The following is a 20,569-nucleotide window of genomic DNA, read 5'->3' as shown; positions in this document are numbered from 1 at the left end:
TAAAACTATAAACATTTATTAAGTTTGCCATGTGATCATAACATATAGGTTAATCGGACCTTAGGTGTGGGCGTGATTAAAAGAGACACAACTTCATCTTCATTATACTATAGATAAATAGACTATGCATCTCAGCCAATCACGATGCGAGGTCAGAACTAACTGTGACGTCACTGCCAATATAAAAACTGCTTATGTATTGAATTACATTCTCATAGTTATAGTTGCAGTTTGATTTAGTGATGAGAGAAATAGGAAGAGAAAGAGACACTAGCTGTTGCGAATCCAACACGACAAGGGGCTTCGAGAAAGATTTCAGGAGGACCAACCTGATCATCAATTACCTGCCTCAGAGCACAACGGATGAGGAGCTGAGGATTCTATTCAGTAGCATTGGAGTGGTGCAAACCGCCAAGGTCATTAGGGACAAAGACAAAGGTCACAGTTTGCAGTACGGGTTTGTAAACTACATTAACCCTTGTGATGCAGCCAGAGCTATCCAGACATTGAATAGACAAAAGTTGCACTTCAAAATCATCAAGGTGTCCTATGCGCGCCCCAGCTCAGAAGCAATTCAGGATGCCAACATATACATTAGTGGCCTGCCTAAGACCATGACCCTGAATGATGTAGAACAGATGTTCTCCCCTTACGGACGTATTATCAACTCCTATATGCTTGTCGATGAGGCAGGTAAGTCCCGTGGGGCGGCGTTTATCCGGTTTGACAAGCGGATTGAGGCAGAGGAGGCCACCAAACAGCTGAACGGCCAGAAGCCTCCTGGAGCATCTAAGAAGATCAGGATTTCAAAACCCATCTTGTGCATGGGCCCCGACGTGAAGGCTAATAAGGCTGCCGCCGCCGCCCAGCGGGAAGACAACCAGCGCCCCGATGTAAAGGCTGAGCTCACCTCACAGCCTAAGCATCACCAGGGTGGCACAGACAGGGTGCCACGCATCTTTATCTACAATCTGAGCCAGGATACCGATGAGGAACAACTCTGGCAGATGTTTGGAGCTTTTGGCACCGTCACTAACGTCAAGGTGATCAGAGATTTCCACACAAACAAATGCAGGGGATTGGCTTTTGTTACCATGGTGAACTATGAAGAGGCTATCGATGCCATTGCCAAGCTCAACGGGCGTAGTGTCGGAGACAAAATCCTTCAAGTTTCCTTCAAGGTCGAAGAGAGCGATAGAGAAAGAGATATGGGCAACCACACGCCAGACAACGATCTCAGAGAGAAGATCCAAGTGTCCTCCAAGACTGGAAAAATAGGGAGTGACACTGTGGATGACATGGAGAGAGATGGACACAATGACAACCGTCCACTAGACTGTCATTGCCGAGATAGGGGCGTATATGCACCTGATGATAAGCATCTGTGGAGGCGTTAATGCATCTGTGTGCATCAAAACAACCACAGCTGGAAAACAGCTGGTCCCCAGGCAGGAGATTTTAGCTCCATGTGATGCCCATATAGTCTGGACCCCTTTTATTGAGTTATTTTTACTTAATCAAAACAACTCAACTGCAGGAATGCACAACAGAAAACGTGATTTATGAACGTTAATTAATACGTAACTGTGATGGGCCTATCTGTTTTTGTTTAGTCTTTTGTTGCCTGATGTACTACTTGTATTCTGTTGAGTTATTTGTACTGCATCAAAACAACCCAATTGCTATGTATTAGTTGATTTATGAAAATTGCGAACAATGGAGGTATAGTTTTTGTTTTTGTTTTTATTGTTGTTTTTGTTTTCAACTTTATTGTTTCTTGTTTAAAGATCACACTCCCAAATAAAGGTTTTTGTTAGATTCTTTGTTAGTTTTGTTTGGGGAGGAGGGCACCACATATGCTTAGGGCACCCAAACTGCCAGAAGTGACCCTGGCCCAGAGCATCAGTGGATGTGAGCTTCCCTCCATCCAGGATATACTGTATACACCAGATGAAGTGTCAGTAAATCCTGTAGGATTAGCAAAGACCATGGACTGTTTCAGCTGCTCTGCACTGCAGCTGCTATTCAGTGTATTGTCTTTAGCTTATAATAGACTTCACTCCAAACATTATCTAGTTATTATTACTAATGTTTAAAGCTGACCTAAAATCATGGCTCCACTTAAATCCCAATTAGTCTTATCTTAATTTGCTCCCCGGCTGGCCTTCCAGGGTTACAGACAGCTCACTCCCTATGTGAGCTTTGTTAAGTATCTTGTGAGTGGTAACCTCCACGTGTCTGTATATCCCTGGCCCCCTCCCCTTTATGTTTGTTATGAATTGTTGTAACTATATTTATTGTATAGTATGTATTGTATTGTTGTTTATTGCGATGTTTTAAATGGACCACAATGGAGGCAAGCCTATATGGCTTTTTTGTGATTTTACCCATTTTAGTGTTTTAAAATTGTTGCACTGTATTAGTGCAACACCTTACACTGTGTAAATATTAAATTCAGTTCAATTCAAGTTGGAAAGAGAAACACTTATAAATTATCATTCATAAATGTTATATTTTTTGCTGTTCTTACATGAGCGTCGCACTTGGCACAGACCGACATGCGCAGAGCAAGTTCTGTCAAGGAACTCAGTGCAGTTGTTGGCGGCCGGCCATTGGGCCGCCTCAGCTCCACGTTGACCTCAACTCATCCAATCACACAATCATTTCATTCTCAGACCGCTCTATTTAACTGGAAGTTTGCACTACTCATACCCGCTTGCTTTTGCTGTTGCTCATGCTGATGCTGCTGCTCTCACCACTGCTTGCTAAAACATTGCTGCTCACCCTCCACCACCCCAGCTACCACCTGCCGTTTTGGATCAGAGTACCTAAAAGCAGATTGAATTCATTGCCAAACCATAATAAATATATTGCTCATTTTATATTCAATAAAAATATCTTATCCCTCACGAGTTGTCCTTTATCCATTCATGAGTTTTCCTGACAGAAATAGTGTAATTGTCTGTGTTCTTTGAGTCCAATAACATTTCATTGTAACATTAACGTTTGTGTGTGACAGAAATAGTGTAATTGTCTGTGTTCTTTGAGTCCAATAACATTTCATTGTAACATTAACGTTTGTGTGTTTTAAATTGGTGTATTCTGCTCAAGGGTAAGATACAAATGTGTTACTTTACTGCACCCTCTTCTGGAGAGCACACATTATTACATAGCTGCTCCAAAAGAACACTGGTATTAACTGTACCAAATACATTGTTCTCATTCTCTGATCTTTTCTTACTTCTTTTAATGCACCACAGCTCCTGCCCTGTAACTTTAAACGTATACACCAGTTTCCAGTTTTATTGTTCCGTTCTATTGAACATTTATTCAAGCTATTCACTAATGTAAAACCTTGATCCATATCGTCATTTTGCTGGGGGCTCCTTGGAACCCCTTCAAGGACCCGAGAACCGCTATGTTACAGGACCCAAAACATCACCATCCAACCCCTAATTTCCTCCCTTTAGTTTTGTACAAGCACTGCCTGACCCACAGCAGCCCGTTCTCAACTAAAATAAGTGAATATATATTAATTATTTCATGTGGCTCTCGAAGGTTAACCAAGATTTGTGACAAAGGTGGAGAGGAAATGGTTCTGATCATATGAGTTCTACGACAGTGTTGAACCACATGGGGTGCCAACCGAGAGCCTGAAAATGTAAATCCTGTTGAGGTACAAAGTCAATTTAGTTTTGCACCGTTAGCTGCAAATCAGTGTACCTGCCTGCTGAGGGGTGCCTTTTACCCATGCATCTGTGCCCATGGGCCCAATGTCTCATAATCCGCCTATGCCGTCAAGGGGCACTCAGGTGGCGCAGAGTCTAGGGGTTTCAATCCACCAGTGGCGCATCCGGCTTGGCCGAGCGTCTGTCAGTGGGTGTTGATTGATTGATTGATTTTATTTGGTGACATAAAAAATAGCACGAAAGCACTTTCACCAAGGATGAAAACAAAATAAAGCCAGAGGGCTTGATTTCCATTGTGGTCCTCTTCAACAAAAAACACTATACAACATTAGCCCCATTTGGAGCCTCTCCCTCCGCTCAGAGATGAGGTCCCACTGTAGCGGGTACCGGCAGAGGTACAGTCCGTCCAAACGTAGTGTGGATCACCTTTTTCGCCACAGCGTATCCAAAAGGTAAAGGTAGTCCCAGACACCTACAGATGTTTGAGGCTTTTCCGGAAAGTAACCCTTTTAGTACGGGGTTGAAAAAAAACGTTTAAATCACTTATTTAGTCAGCCTGTGCCATGTTTTCCCATTCAACCTGGAAGAACACCCTATACGGCAGGTGCCAGTACTACTCCTGACTCGGCTACAATGGGAAAACATGGCACAGGCTGACTAAATAAGCGATGCCTGGCTGGCTGCATTTTCTTCACCATCCACCACTACCTCCACATTAAGGGTCTATCTAAAAAATGTGGTGAGTGAATGGATTTGCACTGGAAATATATTTGTCAGTGCAAAAATACAGAAAGAAACAGAACAAAGTAATTCATAATGTGATCCTTCACCCAATAGGTGGTGGCAGACTTGCTTATGACTCGGACCATTGTAGTGGCAGAAGACCTTGGCGAGATCCTATGCAGAAGAGAAACCTATGCAGGGGTGAGACCCTATGTACAGTTAGAAGGCCTCTAGAGCAGGATATTGAGTAAAAGTACTCATGTACGAAGAGTAGTTGGGGAAGCAGCTACTCTTGAGTTTAGCAGACATTCAGTGCTACTAGGGCAAGGGTCTGAAGTCCATTTCTGGGAAGGGAGCCATAGAAGGTCCCATAAGAGGATTATAGCAAGTATACAAATTAAATTATGTCATGATCAAGAATGATATCAGACCAATGAACTCTTACACACAGAATTAATATCATGTCAGAGCAAACTCTTAAATTCTCGGAAAAGAGGTTATTTACATGGAAGATGTTGTTATGTGCCTGATAGATTGAGAAATAACCAGACATGGATCGGAAGGAGGGGGCCCGACCAAAGAGACTGAGTCAGATAAAGAGTGTATAAATACCGAGTAAAGATATAAGAATCGACAGATTCGAACGGAGATGAGCTCGTGAGCACTGCCTGCTTCTGCTATACTATTTGTAACCTACCGGCACAAAATAAAGCTTGATGATCGACTCGTGTCTTTCCATTGAAACACCTGGTAGAAAGAGTATCCACTTCATGATCCTTCACCCAATAGGTGGTGTTCGACTTGCTTATGACTCTGACCATCCCTGTGAGGGTGCTTGAGGATGCTGGTGTGGGATCCTGGCGCCTTCGTGCCTGTCGCTACGTTCTTTTCTGCCTGTCCGTTCTTTTCTACCTGTCCTTTCTTTTCTACCTGTCCATGAACATCGGCATGCTTTTCCTGGGCCTCATCGGCTTAGACCGCTCCCTGAAGATAGTCCGGCCATTTGGGAAATATGCTGTGCAGAAGGTCAGGGTTGGTCAGGTGCTGAGTGCAAATGTCTGGGCGGTGATGTTATCTCTAGCGCAGCCAATGTTATCTCTAGTGCAGCCAAACACCATCCTGGCTGACAAGCCACCAAAGCAATCTGGAGTCAAGTTCAAGTGCACCTCCCTGAAGAACAAGCTTGGTCTGATCTGGTATGAGGGAGCTAGCTACTTTGTTCAGGTAAGGTAACACAGTTGTCTAAATGCTGCTGTTGTCAGGCACATGCACACATACTGTAGGGGCCAACCTAGTACTAGTGACTGAGTACCGTCATAATGATAATTTCTCTCATGGCGAGAGAGTATGTTTTCGCCCCTGTCCGTCCGTCCGTGTGTCCGTCCATCCGTGTGTGTGTGTCCGTCCGTCATTCTGTCATTTTGTGTACAGCTAATCTCTGGCACCGTTGGCTTGATCGCAGAGAAACTGTGCACACACACTCCCTGGATGCCAGAGCAGAACCTCTGCCCCAATTTTTTTACATGGGCCTGTTATAGCGCCACCAGGAGGCCGCTTTTTGCAAAACACATTTTTGGACAGTACTCCTACAGATTTTGGCCAAAAATCCCCCAAATCGGTACACAGTATCTCTATAGTCATTAAAAGAAACGGCTAATTTCAGATTTTTCATATTCCATCCTGATTGGCAAAAATTGCCTTTCAAAGTTTGCAGGAGTACTCCGTTTCGAACAAAATGCCTCAAATCATGAACACAGCATGCAATTTCCGTGAAATTTTGCTCACACATTCCCATTAGGCCAGGAAGAAATGCCATTTGAAAATGTTCAAATCAGCCTCATGGTGGCGCTGTAACAGGCCGATTCATGTTTTTACCTATAACTACACCGATCAGTGTAAAACTTTGTATGCATACTCTCTAGAGGCCAAGGAAAAACCTTTGCCCTGCATTTTTCACATTTGCCTTTTATAGCGCCACCAGGAGGCAGACTTATGTAAAACATTTTTTTTGATATTAAGCCTTCAGATTTGATCCAAATTTCACGCAAATAGGTACACATGATCTCTATAGTCATGTGATCAAGACGGATCTGTTTGATTTTTCATATTCCGTCCTGATTGGCTAACATTGACATGTAATGTTTGCAGGAGTGGCCCGTTTTGAACAAAATGCCGCAAATCATGAACGCAGCGTCCGATTGTGGTGAAACTTTGAATGCACATTTGCACTACGTTGAGGAACCTTTTAACATTGGCATGTTATAGCGCCACCAGCAGGTCAAAATTAGCAAAACACATTTTTAGAACAAAATGCCTCAAATCATGCATGCAGTGTCCGATTGCCGTGCACAGCCTAGGAATAAATGGCACCCTTTTCACATTGGCCTATAATAGCGCCACCAGGAGGCCATAATAACCTACCTGACCTGGCGGAGACTTGTGCTCCGAGGAGCACTTTTTCTAGTTTATCCACAGTTGCTCTCCGCCCTGCTCTTATCAATACAAAGGCTATACAAATTAGTGTAATACTTTTAATCATGCACTGCGGCCGGCATATTCTCAGTGAGACGTTGGTGAGGGTGTGAGAGGTGTGAGGCCTGGTCTGAGGACATGTCTACCACATCGTTCTCATGCACGTCATGAGACATAGACAAGTGAACTTCCTTTTACACAGATGAATCAGTAAAAATTCTAAGGGCTTATCTGTTAATCATTATCATAATTATTAATATCTTTAATCTAATATATAAGAATATACTTTTTTGCTTGACTGGGTCTAGATTGATTGCTCATTAGGGCACCTTGCCCTCCCAAAAATGTGTGTATGGCCCTGACTGTTGTGATTAGATACTGTATTACTATGAAATGGAAGTAGTTAGTAGATTATTGATCCATGCTTGTCACCATGACCCAACCCAATGTAGTATGCATTAATAATTAATTGAGAATTAATTTTTGACTGCTGATAACAGCATGTTTTTAATAATGAAAAGCCAAGGAATGGTATAAAGCATTTGTGTAGGCTACTCAGGGGAAACCAAAGTGATAAAAGTCTATTTATGTATTTCACACGGGATTAGCCAGCCAAGCGGTGGGCACACAACGGAAAGTATGGTGATAGTTGCCATGGAAACAGCAACACTTCTTGTGGATGTTTCGTGGATGAAACATCCATGAATGAGTGCTGCATGCGTGAGACAAACTTCAAATGTCCATGGACAGACGGAACATACTCCCCCACAATTTGTGCAAGACTGCCCTTAACTAACCAAAGGGAATTGCAGTGAGTCCATGTGGAACTAAAGTTAAGTGAACACTTTGTTGTGCTTTCTGTTGATTTATTGTCCAGGTGGTGTTCTGGGGCACACTGGCTCTGATGGTGGTCTGCTACACCTTCATCAGCAGGACGGTATACAAGACATACAAAGCCTCCAGGAGAAGCTCTGAAGCGACAAGTCGCAGAACCAAAGCAAAGGTCTTTGTGGTTGTAGCAGTGTTTTTCATCTGCTTTGCTCCCTTCCACTTTGCCCTGGTTCCCTACTCACTGAGCCAAATAACCCCAAACACAGCAAACGACTGCAGCTCAGAGAATGCCATCTTCATCATTAAGGAGATCACCTTGTGGCTGTCAACCCCCTACGTGTGTTTGAATCCACTCATCTACATATTCCTGTGCAAGATGTTCCGGAGAAAACTGATGGCCATAATGAGCCACAAACCTCGCTCACAAGGCACCATGGACATGGCATCTTCAACGCAGCTAGAGATGTAATACTGAGCTCCATCACTAGTGTGATGTGATATATTTAACTGTACGACAACTCTGCTGATTGACTCTCTGCACTTCCTTCTCTCTAATCTTGTACAAACTGAATTTTCCCTTGGTATCATTTTGGCAGAATGGGAAACAACTTGACAGAGCTCATTTATCCACAGACGTTCAATGGCCACACCTTTCATGCAAACAAAATATTACTGTAAAATAAAACTAATATTTTCCATACTGTTGTGCAGGCATGCAAACAGCCCCGAGGTGAAAAAGGTGACAACATGTTGTTTTTTCTTTCGGGTCAGGTGTCACACAATTGCCCTATTTGGGTTCAAAAAGGTGACTGTAGCTGAAAAGTGACACTTTTGCATGTCTGGTTGTGAGTGACACAGGGTATACACTCTGAAACGTTTGTTAATTGTTCCTTTGGTTTAAATATTAAGAATGATGACACTTTGAATTCATTGGTCAACCTAAAATGATCCCCAAAATGTTATGGGTAATGTAAATGTGTTTATTTCTGAGGTGGCTGCTAAACGTTGATTACATTTTTAACTGATACAATATCAAATACTGTGACGTTGTCTGAAAGTAGAAATGCCATATTGTACTCATGTCATGGAATGAACTGATTAATTTGTTGATAAATGATTTATAAGCCCTCAACCCCATTCAATGTCTCAGAATCAATGCAATTCCTGTAGCTTTGCCTTAAACAAACCAAACCCATTCCTAAACTTAAACATTGTCTTATTCCCCCACATGTACTGTATGCCAAATTGACCCAAAATGATAGGCATACAGTAGTACACTGTCACCTGGTGTCCAAAATAATTTACTACAATAATGAACTATCAACTACAGCTTTGTTCACACATTTCCAACATTTGCAAACTGAAATTAATTTGTAATTTAATGAACAATTTTATAAACTTGCCATGTAGTGAAAATGTTTCTTATTATTACTTTTATTAACCGTTATTTAGTTTTTCTCAGCTTTGGTCCAACTATTTGTTCAACCTCCACGTCATCAAGTAACTTGTGAACACCATAAAAGACATTTCAATTGTAATGAAAACTCCAGCTATAAAGTGATAAAGCGATAACCGCACATCAGGTTGGTCTGCGAAACTGCAGATGGCTGCTTTTCCTCCAATGTGTGCTTGCTGATGAGTGTAGCTGTCTCCTTGTTCAGCCTCATATTTCTGTGATGCAAGACATTTCTCAACAGAAACATGTAGGATTCTGATGCTGTGTCATTCTGGCAATAATCAGCTTTTCTCATATGGTCGAAAAACTGTTCCACTACTTGTGTGTTGAGAAGTGTAGCCAGCTGTGGCACCAAACTCACACGTCGTAGAACATCCTTTGAGTCACTTGAAGTTCTTTCATGGACGTTACTCAGAACATAATGTTCTGAAGAGCCTGTGCATGGATGACAGTCTACGTCAGGGGGATTGTTTCTTTTTGACAGCCAAGGAAGATTGACATTGATTCTGCCATCTTTGGCATCTCGGATGATTTCTGGAGTCGGGTACAACAGCTGACCCTCATGTGGACTGAAGAGGATGCGCTCTGGTTCCCTAGAGTTGGTGTGCCTGGCCAAGCCTCTTGCAGAGTCATACACACAAACATTCGGAATGTGCTGCCATGACAGAAGTAGATCCGCAAAATCCTGTGGGCTTTCTCCCTTGAGCAGAACCTTCACGCTGTAGACAATGCCACATGGGCAAAGTACAGCTGCCCAGCCTCCTGGAAAACATTATTAAAATAAATAAATAGACACACACTTAAACCACATGAACCCTAGAATCCCAAATCTGGGCATGTCATAGGTGAACATTCTACAAAAATACCAGATCTACAAGCTCACAACGTATGCAACATCTATTTTCAGCAAAGAGATTTGGTGTAGAGGGCAAAAAGGGGGGTGCCAAGTAGAGGCCCCAGCGGGTCAACGAATAAAAAGTATATAGTGTTTAAAACACAGGTGCATACTGCATACAACATGTTCAGTGGAAAATAATACCTGATGCACCCCAGATCTTTTCGAAGACTTTGTTATAGGTCGCTCTTGAGCGCATCCCATCCTTCAGTCGTAGAACAAGGTCCAATATCGAGCCAGTGGTGTCCAAGCCGCACTCCTTACAGAGCATTCGAGCTACCTCAACCTGGTTAATAAGTGCATACCCGTTCAATGGCATTTCATCATCTTTACATTTTCATGATTGTAAATGGGGATAACCCTGAGCGTGCATAACGTTCCATACCTCCTGATTCACGAGCTCATCTACAAGGTGATTCTCTGTCACGTGCAGTTCTGCCTCTTCATCAGGAGCTGCATGAAGCTTTTGGAATTCAGTGTTCAACACAACCGAAGACTTCCTGGTCTTGGGACCAATCCATGGAGCCCAGGATTCAAAGGATGGCGGGACCTTGAAAGGATTCTCATCATTACCTTAATTACAACAAAAAGAACAAAAATGTTCAGTGAAGTCAACTGTCCTCTCTTTTGTCACAGCCTCTCAGATCTCAATTTAACACAGCAGTTCATACAATGATTGGACACTATCTTTTATCTCCTGCGATTGTGTAATTCATTTGATAACAGTTGTGGAGAGCAATTCACCACAGCTGCAAATCTGTTTTGTACAACTTACTAATAAGAAACCCTCTGGCAATCATATGTTTGGTAACAGAATCCCAAAAGTCCTCGATGTGCACTTCTCCCTTGTAGCTCTCAGGTGGTGCTTTCAGGTCAGTCTCTACAAATACCAGAATTATACCAGAATTAATTAACACGACCACCACACAGAAATGCAATGCCATTTTCCTCCATATGAAAACTCAATACATTGCACGTCTTTCTCAACAAGGGAAAGGTTGTGTGGTGAACTTACTTCTTTTTTTTTTTTGCTAATGCCTAATTAAAAGTTGAATAACTTAACCACATGAACCCTTGTGTCCTATTCTGGGCATGTCATAATAGGTGAAAATAGACAAACAGTTGGCCAAAATAGATAATCTACAAGCTCACAAAGTGCTGCGTTGTGACACATTGTGAGCTTGTAGATCAGCTATTTTTGCTATTGACTTACAACTAAGAATATGGACTTAAACAGTTAAGCCCCATTCATACTTAAATACACAAATACAAATAAAATAAAATAATGACAAAATAGCAAGGCCAGGTTCAAAGTGGTTTTATAAAAAAAAATTGTTAGAGTATAGAATTCACCTCTGTTTTGGGAAATGATTCCCAAAACATAGATGAAGTTCTAATACAGTAAACAATAAAATAATGAATTCGTTTTTGTATAGTTGTATATATTGCAATAATAATGTGCACGTTTCATAAAATCCAAGGCAATCATGGACTTGTGTTAAGGCACACCATTTGGAAACCACTGCTTCATGGGACAGCCAGTCAACAGATTTAATTACCTGACATGTTGAACACTCCTTTTTTGTGGAGATCCAATATGACAACTGGTGGATGGTCCCCACAACGCACACAGTTGTAACTGTAGACATGATTGGAAAGTGCCTCAAAATGCAGATACCCATGACGAATTGATTCGGCCGAGGGGAACTGCATTTCTGTAAGGTATTCCAGAGTCTGAATAAGACTTCCAATAGACTGATTGTTCTGAAATTTTGAAGAGAAATTTAGCACAGAGCATTAGAGCATGTAGATAATTCACTCTGCTCTCCCTAGAGATGGTCCCATAGGGTAAGGGATATTTGTTTGGTTAAAAAATGTTTTTTTTTTGTTAAAAGGTTAAAGCACTATATTCGGATAGTAATCATTGCTATAGAGTTTGTTCAGTAACCGAGCTCTCCCCGTCTCCCCAGCTCTTTAATAAACAGAAAACACATTTTCAGATGGGTGGCCAAATCTCAGCCAATCAGGAGAGAGTACCCATTTATCATGTATTCATTATTCGATTTTATAATGTTCCAGTTCCAATTTTGTCTGATCATTTCTTTGTGTCATAACTTCCAATTTCACCTTTATCTGGGTGAGTTCTCTTTCCTGATTGTATAAAATTGGTATCTTGACATAAACATTTTCTGTTTTCTAAGAAGCTGGAGACAGGGAGACGCCTGTTACTGAACAAACACTCTATACTATATGTCTATAGCAATGATTACTATCAGAATATATTTATTTATTATTTTAACAAATAAATATCACTTACCCTACTAACTTAAAAAGGTGCTGTAAGTGATATTTCTTGGTTGTTATAGAGTGCTTGTTCGGTAACAGGGGTCTCCCTGTCTCTCCACCACTTTAGTAAACAGACAATTAATTTTCAGGTGGGTTTCATATTTCATCCAATGAGGAGAGAACCACTTTAGTAAACAGACAATTAATTTTCAGGTGGGTTTCAAATTTCATCCAATGAGGAGAGAGAACCCCATAAAGTTTTTGTCTGCTCGTTTATTCATTTCATCACTTCCAACCCCACTTGTTTCTCTCTCCTGATTGGATGATGAAACTGGTATGTATATTTATATTTTCAGTTTGAGCTGAAGAGATTGGAAACCCATGTTATTGATCAAACACTCTGGGAATATAGGTAAATGCAGCAGAAGGTTAAGAAAATACAAACCTGAAGATTAGCCCTCAAAAATAGACAAAAGTGAAGACCAAGAAGTATGCTGTCATTGAAATTATGTAGTCCATCTTCAAACTGCTGATAGCGGTAGAACATACCGCATTTGCAACACATTTTGCAGTATGTAGATATGTCTGAAAGAAAAAGTCAATATTGTACTGATACTGCTGTGAAATGGTGCAAATCATTTTTATTTATATTTACACGTACCTTTAGGGTTGTATTTGTACAAGAAAAAAAAAAAAAAAAAAACATAATACATATACTTCTTTGCACAACAAATAACTAAAAATAGCTGATCTACAAGCTCACAACGCATTGCGATGTGACACGTTGTGAGCTTGTAGATGAGCTATTTCTTTCAAATTGTGATATTATCAAACATAAATGTCATACATACTGTACGAGACAGTCTACACACATTTGGGAAATGCATGTACAGTATTTAATTCAGTCCGTCCAGAAGCAGGGATAAAACATATCCCCACCGGCCATAAAAAATAATGACCAGGTGGAACCTGCTTACCTTCAATAATGCCATCAGCAGTGACAATTTTGGCTTTGGAAGTTATGAGAATGGGGTCAGTCAGGGGGCCTGCTCCAGGACAGACAGAGCACAGGTTCTCAGGTGGAATCAAGGACTTTGGATAATCTGTAATCCGCCGAAATTCCTCAGGTAATGTTGCCGGCAGCTTCTTGTGGTTGAATGTATATTCCACCATTCTTTTCATCAGATCACCTTTGGGAGGATAGATTACTGCTGCCAGAGCGGTGGTTACTACATCTTCTGTGTGCAACGCTGCCTCTGTCCATCTCACCCGCTTGAAGATGTCCGGATTCGTGCTGTCCAGGGGCTCGCTTCTTTTGTAGGATGTTGGTGTGATGTCCATAATATTGCTTCTTGAATGTTTCCTCTGCAAGTGCTTTTTCACATTTTTTGCATTCATCGAGAGACCACACTGGGGACAGCGGACTGACTTCACTTTAGATCCTCTTGCTTGTGACACCGTCTCTTTTGAGATTGGCTCTTCCAAGGACGGCTTGTCCACCGACTCATCCGAAACTAGCTCGTTCCAGACTGGCACGTCCATTGGCTCGTCATCTGGCTCGTCCAAATCTGTCTCACATAATCAAAATCAATCAATTTGATTTATTTAGCACAATACAACAACTGCAACTCAACGGGCAGTATTTGAGAGCCTTATGCCTTAAAGTATGTTAGATCTTTGAGGACATAAATCTCCTACATACGACTTAATAAGTCATAGGTAAAAGGCCATCAATATTTTACGGCATAAGGCTTTCTTAAATACCGCCCAATGTGCTTAAAACTAGTGTGATCATGAGAGTGAAAATCTCCACCAGCAGGCATGCCCGACTAATAATAGCAATGTATGCAATTACATTTCACCAATATTTTCATCATCTCACCTGTGGGAGGGTGTATTGTTTGATCTATTTTCCAGCTGTCCACATCTATGGTTACTACACCCTCTGTATGCAATACTGGCTCTGTCCATCTCACCCGCTTGAGGATATCTGGATTGGTGCCGTCCAGGGACTCACTTCTTTTGCAGGACGTTGTTGTTGATATGATGCCCCCGCTATTGTTTTTGGAATGTTTCCTCTTCAGATGATTTTTCAAGTTTTTAGCTTTCAACGTGAGATCACACTGGGGACAGCAGACTGAATTCACTTTAGAACCTCTTACTTGTGACAACTTCTCTTTTGAGGTTGGCTCTTTCGAAGACGGCTTATCCACCGACTCGTCTGAAGCTGGCTCATTCCAGACTGGTGCGTCCTCTGGGTCGTCCAAGGATTGATCACCTAATCAAATCAATCGATTTTATTTATATAGCACAATACAACAACTGCAACTCAATGGGCAGTATTTGAGAGCCTTATGCCTTAAATTATGTTAGACCTTAGAGCAGTGGTTCTCAAACCTTTTCATTTCAAGGACCCCCATAACTCTGAGTGTACAAATGGACCCAAGATTATAAACTTAAGTTTTGGCGAACATTGACACAAAAAAAGGCCTTCAATACTTTAAGGCATAAGGCTATCTTCAATACTGCCCAGTGTGCTTAACGTAAAACTAGATTGGTGTGATGATCATTAGAGTGCAAATCTCCACCAACAGGCATGCCCCACTAATAATAGCGATGTATGGAATTAAATGTCACCATTCTTTTCATTGTCTCACCTTTGGCAGGGTGGATTGTTTGATCTCTTTTCCAGCTGTCCAGATCTATGGTTACTACACCCTCTGTATGCAACACTGGCTCTGTCCATCTTGCCTGCTTGAGGATATCTGGATTTGTGCTGTCCATGGGCTCACTTCTTTTGCAGGATGTTGGTGTGATGCCCATAATCTTGTTTTCTGAATGTTTCCTTTGCAAATGGTTTTTCAATTTTTTTGCTTTCACCGTGAGACTACACTGGGGACAGCGGACCTTCTCTTTTGAGGTTGGCTCTTCTGAGGACGGCTTGTCCATTGGCTCATCCAAATCTGACTCATCAATTGGCTCATTCCAGACTGGCTCATTCAAGGATGACTTGTCCACTGGCTTGTCCATTGGCTCGTCCAATGCGGGCTCGTCCAAGGATCGCTCACCTAATCAGAATCAATCAATTTTATAAGCAGATACTGCTGTATACCACAATACAACAATTCCAACTCAGTGGCCGGTATTTAATAGAGCCTTTTACCTGAGTCAAGCCGGTCAAAACAAGTATGACTGGGAGGCAAATCAAAACAGCTTGTTGATTACATATTTTTTCTGAAATAGCCAGCCCTAAAATATATACATATTAAATTGAACTTTTTTTTGTTAGTAGGCTAGGCACACCAGGGACCTGAAATTATCAGTAAAAAGATGATATCGATGATATGCAACCTTTAAATACCACCCAATGTGCTTTGCATAAAACTAGAAAGTGCGGTCAGTAGAGCACAAATCTCCCCAATGTCCTACTAATGATAGCAATATATGTAGTTACATTTCTACCTACAGCCACGAAAGAGTAGTGCAGCACGTGATAACCAGTTGTACAAAACATTATATTCAATTCCTTGCTTGCTTGTTCGACAACTTTACATGTAGGTGATTTCAAGACAGCGCTGTATTTGGCCATCTTAGTTTTGGTGCAAGCTTTGTCGAGCATCAGCACTCTAAACTCTGTAAGGGGCCGTGTCGATGCTTTGATATAATGTAATATTTGCTATAGTCATCTTGGACTTGTATTATCTTAAACGTAGACCTATTCATAAATTGCATTAATAAGAGGCTATGGCCTTCTATGGCCGAATCTCGCAAGACTGACAAAACCTTACTTGGACATTTTGTCAAGTGGTAAATGATGCCATCTCTCCGGGAATATGTTAACGTGCAGTACACACAGTGAAAGTGTGCATTTGGTACACACGGCAGATTGCATTTGTAGATGTCATAGCCTGCAAAAAGGACAGAATAATACATATTGTATAGAATTTCAAAAAAGCAACTCAAAGTGCTTTACATAAAACATTAATCAATAATACACAGTATTAAGGGAGAGAAATAAAAAAAACATTATAGAATACATTATAAAAAGGGATTGCTGCGGATTGGTCTTGGATAGGAAATTGAAAAATCATGTCATTTAAACTTGTAATGCAACTTTATTTTTATTGTACCCATGCTTTTTTCATACATATAGACTACGCCAACAGATGAGAATTCATACAAACCTTTATGATGTACAGCTCTGCTTTTGTGTGACAACAGATGCTTTTTGCACCCGCTGTGCTTTGTGGGTTTAAACGTATCTGGTGTGCAGAATGGACAATGGTACTTATTGCAACACTGAACACACTTCTGGAGAGGTGGCAGTACACCATGTTGTTGCACTGTAATGTGAAGCTGAACAAAAGAGACACAGAAATCAATATTCTACATTAGGAGTATGTTAAAATCAACAGTAACAGTCACTGGTAGAACAATAGCTGCCAGACAGACACAGAACAAAGCCCTTGTTTTGACTATCTAAGACTGTTAACAGTTTATAATGGGGTGAGTGGGTGACATTAATTGGCATTAACTAATGTAGTTGTTAATATGAATTGATGATGTACAAATATTTTGCCAAAGCATTTCAAAACATTAACAAATGGGCACTGCCCTAAGAACTGAGCTACTGCTGTCCCAATTATTACGAGCGATTGTTTTATTTCAGTGTGGCTTACCTTTGTGCTGGAGGTGGCCTTGTTTATTCTTCCTCTTGGCTTATTTGTACTTCCTGTAATCCGATATAATGAGTTTGAGAAAACAAGCTATTTTAATACATAAAAATGGTGAAATAAACATTAGATTACACATTGTGTGTATTTTTTACATATTATGGTATTGAAATATTACAGACATTTTAATTCTGAGGAAAGAGAAGAATGTAAGATAATCACATTTTAGGGCTGCAACAATTATGATAACTGTGATTTTTGAGGGGGATGGACAGTACATTATTAAACATATGGAGTGTGGGTATTTACATATAATGTTCTAGTATATAATATACAGGGTCCCCACACATTTTTAGCAATGAATTTCCAAAACTTTTCCAAAACTTTTCCAGAATATTTAGCCCAATTTCCAGGCCTATATAACAATCATTCAGCGCAATAATGTGTCTCTTACTCCTATGTAGAATGCCCAAAGATAGGCAGTGTAGCAAAAATAAAGCATAGAATATAGAATAGTACAATTTCATTAAAAATTTCGTGCAAAATCAGGGCATAGCTCACTGGAAGACTCATTATGGCATCCGTATGACTTATTTTATTTAAATAATATATGCCATCACAGAGCCCGTTCGGCGAAAAACTACTTATGTTACATATTTCGTGTAATGTTATACATGTTTATGAAAATGTTTTGTATTAACAAAATCAATAGCCAAAAACAATGCATAGCCAAATATTTTTCCAGGACCCTTGATAAATTCCAGGACCTTTGATCAATTCCCAAACTTTTCCAGTACTGGATATTTTTTTTTTCAATTTCAAAATATTTCCAGGAATTTCATGACCGTGGGGACCCTGAATATATATCAATGTTCCTCATGCATCTGAGAAAGGGGCCTTGCAGTTCAACCAACCAGAGTAGAAGTCAAACTTCTGCTGCAGTTCCTCTGTTAGCAGATCTTTGTGTTTTAAATCCTGTAGCAGGCATTTCACTGTCCTCCTATGCCTTCTTTCCCGATCCATGGCATTTTTTAAGTCCCGCTGCAATTCCACAACCTTCTCCTGAGCCTCAGTTGCCACTTCTTTAACTGGGTCATGGGCATACTGATGATCCTGAGAAGAATCGTGCAGTAATTGATTAGTTTTTTGTTCAAATAAGTGTTAAATGGTTCTACCCAGCTCTTTAGTAAAGAGAAAACACATTTTCAGGTTGGGATACCACTTGTATCCACTCAGGAGAGGGAACTTAAAAGGAATACAGGATAAACAAGTACAATTCCAAGTGATTGAACAAAGACCTTTTTTTTTAAATGTCACTGTAATTTAAGCCAGCATCCAGCAGGTGTTTCAAAAACAATTGTTCACTCACTGGGGTGGGCTCCTCCAGCTCCTCTGATGGCTGATCCAGACTATCTGGATTTTCTGCAGCTGATTTCTGCGACATCCTGCTAAACCTGGACGTACTACTGGGCACCTAAAACAAAGTAAAATAATGGCTCACAATGTGTCAAAATCCCAATTTAACAGTGTATTTATACTAGAGGTGCGGGCCGCTGCGCGGCCCTTCCGTCTAGCCGCTGCACGGGGCTCCCGTCTGGTAGCCTGTAGACGTTCATTGGAACATTAAAAGTGGAAAATATATTCTCCTTGCCTGGGTTGAATTATTACAAGGAGCCCAGTATCACGTAATAATTGGCAGCAAAACAAACAACCTGTTTGAATACACATTTTAAGAAATAGCCAGACCAGATGTTATTGGGGGTAGAAGGCACACTACAGAACCCCAAAAATATGTAACTAAGGAAAAGTGATGGGACCTATAACAATCTCCAATGACACTAACTTTGCAAAGATGGTCAGGAAATATAAGAATTGACGGGACCACTCCTTCCTTTAAACGAGTTGTCTGTCCAGTCCTGTCAAAGTCTTCTGACTTGAAATGACAGCTGCAGACGACTGAACAGTTCTTTGGCTCGAAGTCTCTTCTCCTCAGTGCTCCGGTCCATGCCTTCCTTTTAACTTGGTCTTTTGGGAACCTAAACACAAAACAATTCCATCTGAACAATGCTGCGGTTCTGCATGCTCTTACAATTCAGGCACATGTGCTACTGTAGGTTAACTATTACTGTTTACTTTGTCACAATAAGTGCAGTGAAACATGATTTAGGACTACCAGGAGATAATTTAGGACGTAACACAATAACATATACTATACAGCTACATGGCTGATTGATATAATTTTCAGAATTTTACTGATATGCTACTTTAATTTTTACTTTACCTGACATAAACTAGTGTTTATCAGGACAGTCAATCGCTAACTTTATTGCCGTACCAGAGATCAGAACCGTGGTGAGACAAATGAGACCTATCAATCAAAAAAACAGGCTGTACATTTCTCAAAGGAAGTGTAGGGAGACCATCTCCAACCACTGCAGTTGTGCTACTATATATATTTTAAATATTAATAATAATATACTGCACTTTATATGAATTAATGCTGATGGTACCTTTATATTATATCATTGATCGACTGTACATATTATATGTTCACTCATTCAGAGAGCTAGTGCAGAGAGATAAGGTTAAGCTATAATAGTGCCAGAATCTAAGTTCAGCTCATTCTTTTATTATTATGTTTAAACCCTACCTTTTCTGTGTTTCATTGTGCTTTTCTCAATTTCCATCCTGGGAGGTTTGTTTTACCTTAATATCTTAAAAGAAGGATTACTTATTGTTTGTGATATGAAATTCAAACTAGTTCATAAACAGTAGAATGTTGTACACAGTAGAAAGTACATTTACTCAAGTACTGTACTTAAGTACAATGTTGAGAAAGGGGGACATTCTGCATAATGAGTACTTTTACTTTTGGTACTTCAAGTACATTTTGATACCAATACTTTTACTCAAGTAAAGTTTGAATTCTGGACTTTTACTTGTAACCGAGTAGTTCTAAATTGCAGTATTGATACTTTTACTTTAAAAGGTAGGGTAAGTGATTTACTTTTGTTAAAATAAGTGTGAAATAGCTCTATATTCTGATAGTACTCGCTATAGAGTGTTTGTTCAGTAAAAGGAGTCTCCCATGTCTCTCCAGCTCTTTATTAAACAGAAAATGCATTTTCAGTGCTCTCTCCTGATTGGCTTAAATGTTGTCATCAACCTGAGAATGTACTATATTCTGTTTACTAAAGAGCTGGAGAGACCCCTGTGACCGAACAAACGCTCTTGTAGCAATGATTACTATCAGAATATAGTGATATGAGATGAGTACTTTTTCCACCACTGACAAATACAACTCTTTGTCACCTGTGAAATGTGATTCCCTGTTGCCTGGTGTCTGCGTTCCTTTCGTTGGAACATCCAACGGCAGCACAGAAGTCTGGCATATGATGATGGTTCTGCTGTAGTCACAACAACCACACTCACAACCCCGGAGCAAGATGGCTGACTAATGCAAAATGATAAAACTTTACCAGTGTTGCCAGATTTTGAGAGAGAAACAAGCAACCAGGTCTATGAACAACAACAAAAGAAGCGA

The 20,569-nt window shown here is 40.5% G+C and overlaps 4 protein-coding genes across 4 annotated transcripts; 2 read left to right on the top strand and 2 right to left on the bottom strand.

Annotated features, from left to right (window-relative positions):
• Positions 1-242: 242 nt before the first annotated feature.
• LOC308096534 (ELAV-like protein 1) lies at positions 243-1,397 on the top strand (the record flags this gene model as incomplete). The annotated part of the gene is made up of 1 exon (XM_080443953.1): positions 243-1,397. The coding sequence occupies one exon, from the start codon at positions 243-245 to the stop codon at positions 1,395-1,397; it is 1,155 nt and encodes a 384-aa protein (XP_080300079.1).
• Positions 1,398-5,065: 3,668 nt separating this feature from the next.
• On the top strand, positions 5,066-8,458 carry LOC308097063 (P2Y purinoceptor 12-like). The gene is made up of 2 exons (XM_080444647.1): positions 5,066-5,636; positions 7,762-8,458. Exons 1-2 carry the CDS (start codon positions 5,220-5,222, stop codon positions 8,182-8,184), a joined length of 840 nt encoding a protein of 279 aa, XP_080300773.1. The 5' UTR covers positions 5,066-5,219; the 3' UTR covers positions 8,185-8,458.
• On the bottom strand, positions 8,454-11,689 carry LOC308097062 (HMG domain-containing protein 3-like). The gene is made up of 5 exons (XM_080444646.1): positions 11,626-11,689; positions 10,842-10,946; positions 10,452-10,639; positions 10,211-10,352; positions 8,454-9,933 (listed from the first exon to the last, which is right to left on the bottom strand). The coding sequence occupies exons 1-5, from the start codon at positions 11,630-11,632 to the stop codon at positions 9,266-9,268; spliced, it is 1,110 nt and encodes a 369-aa protein (XP_080300772.1). The 5' UTR covers positions 11,633-11,689; the 3' UTR covers positions 8,454-9,265.
• Positions 11,690-11,737: 48 nt separating this feature from the next.
• Positions 11,738-20,436, bottom strand: LOC308096533 (uncharacterized protein; the record flags this gene model as incomplete). The annotated part of the gene is made up of 12 exons (XM_080443952.1): positions 20,338-20,436; positions 18,869-19,061; positions 18,395-18,499; positions 17,940-18,138; positions 17,032-17,084; positions 16,537-16,708; positions 16,141-16,260; positions 15,010-15,420; positions 14,235-14,630; positions 13,330-13,920; positions 12,798-12,937; positions 11,738-11,830 (listed from the first exon to the last, which is right to left on the bottom strand). Coding segments are annotated over exons 1-12 (2,553 nt in total), but the record flags the coding sequence as incomplete, so codon positions are not given.
• Between the last annotated feature and the right edge of the window lie 133 nt (positions 20,437-20,569).

Source organism: Gymnoscopelus braueri (genome assembly GCF_963280865.1).
Source record: "Gymnoscopelus braueri genome assembly, chromosome: 12".
Classification (NCBI taxonomy): domain Eukaryota; kingdom Metazoa; phylum Chordata; class Actinopteri; order Myctophiformes; family Myctophidae; genus Gymnoscopelus; species Gymnoscopelus braueri.
This window is presented reverse-complemented; position numbering and strand designations above follow the sequence as displayed.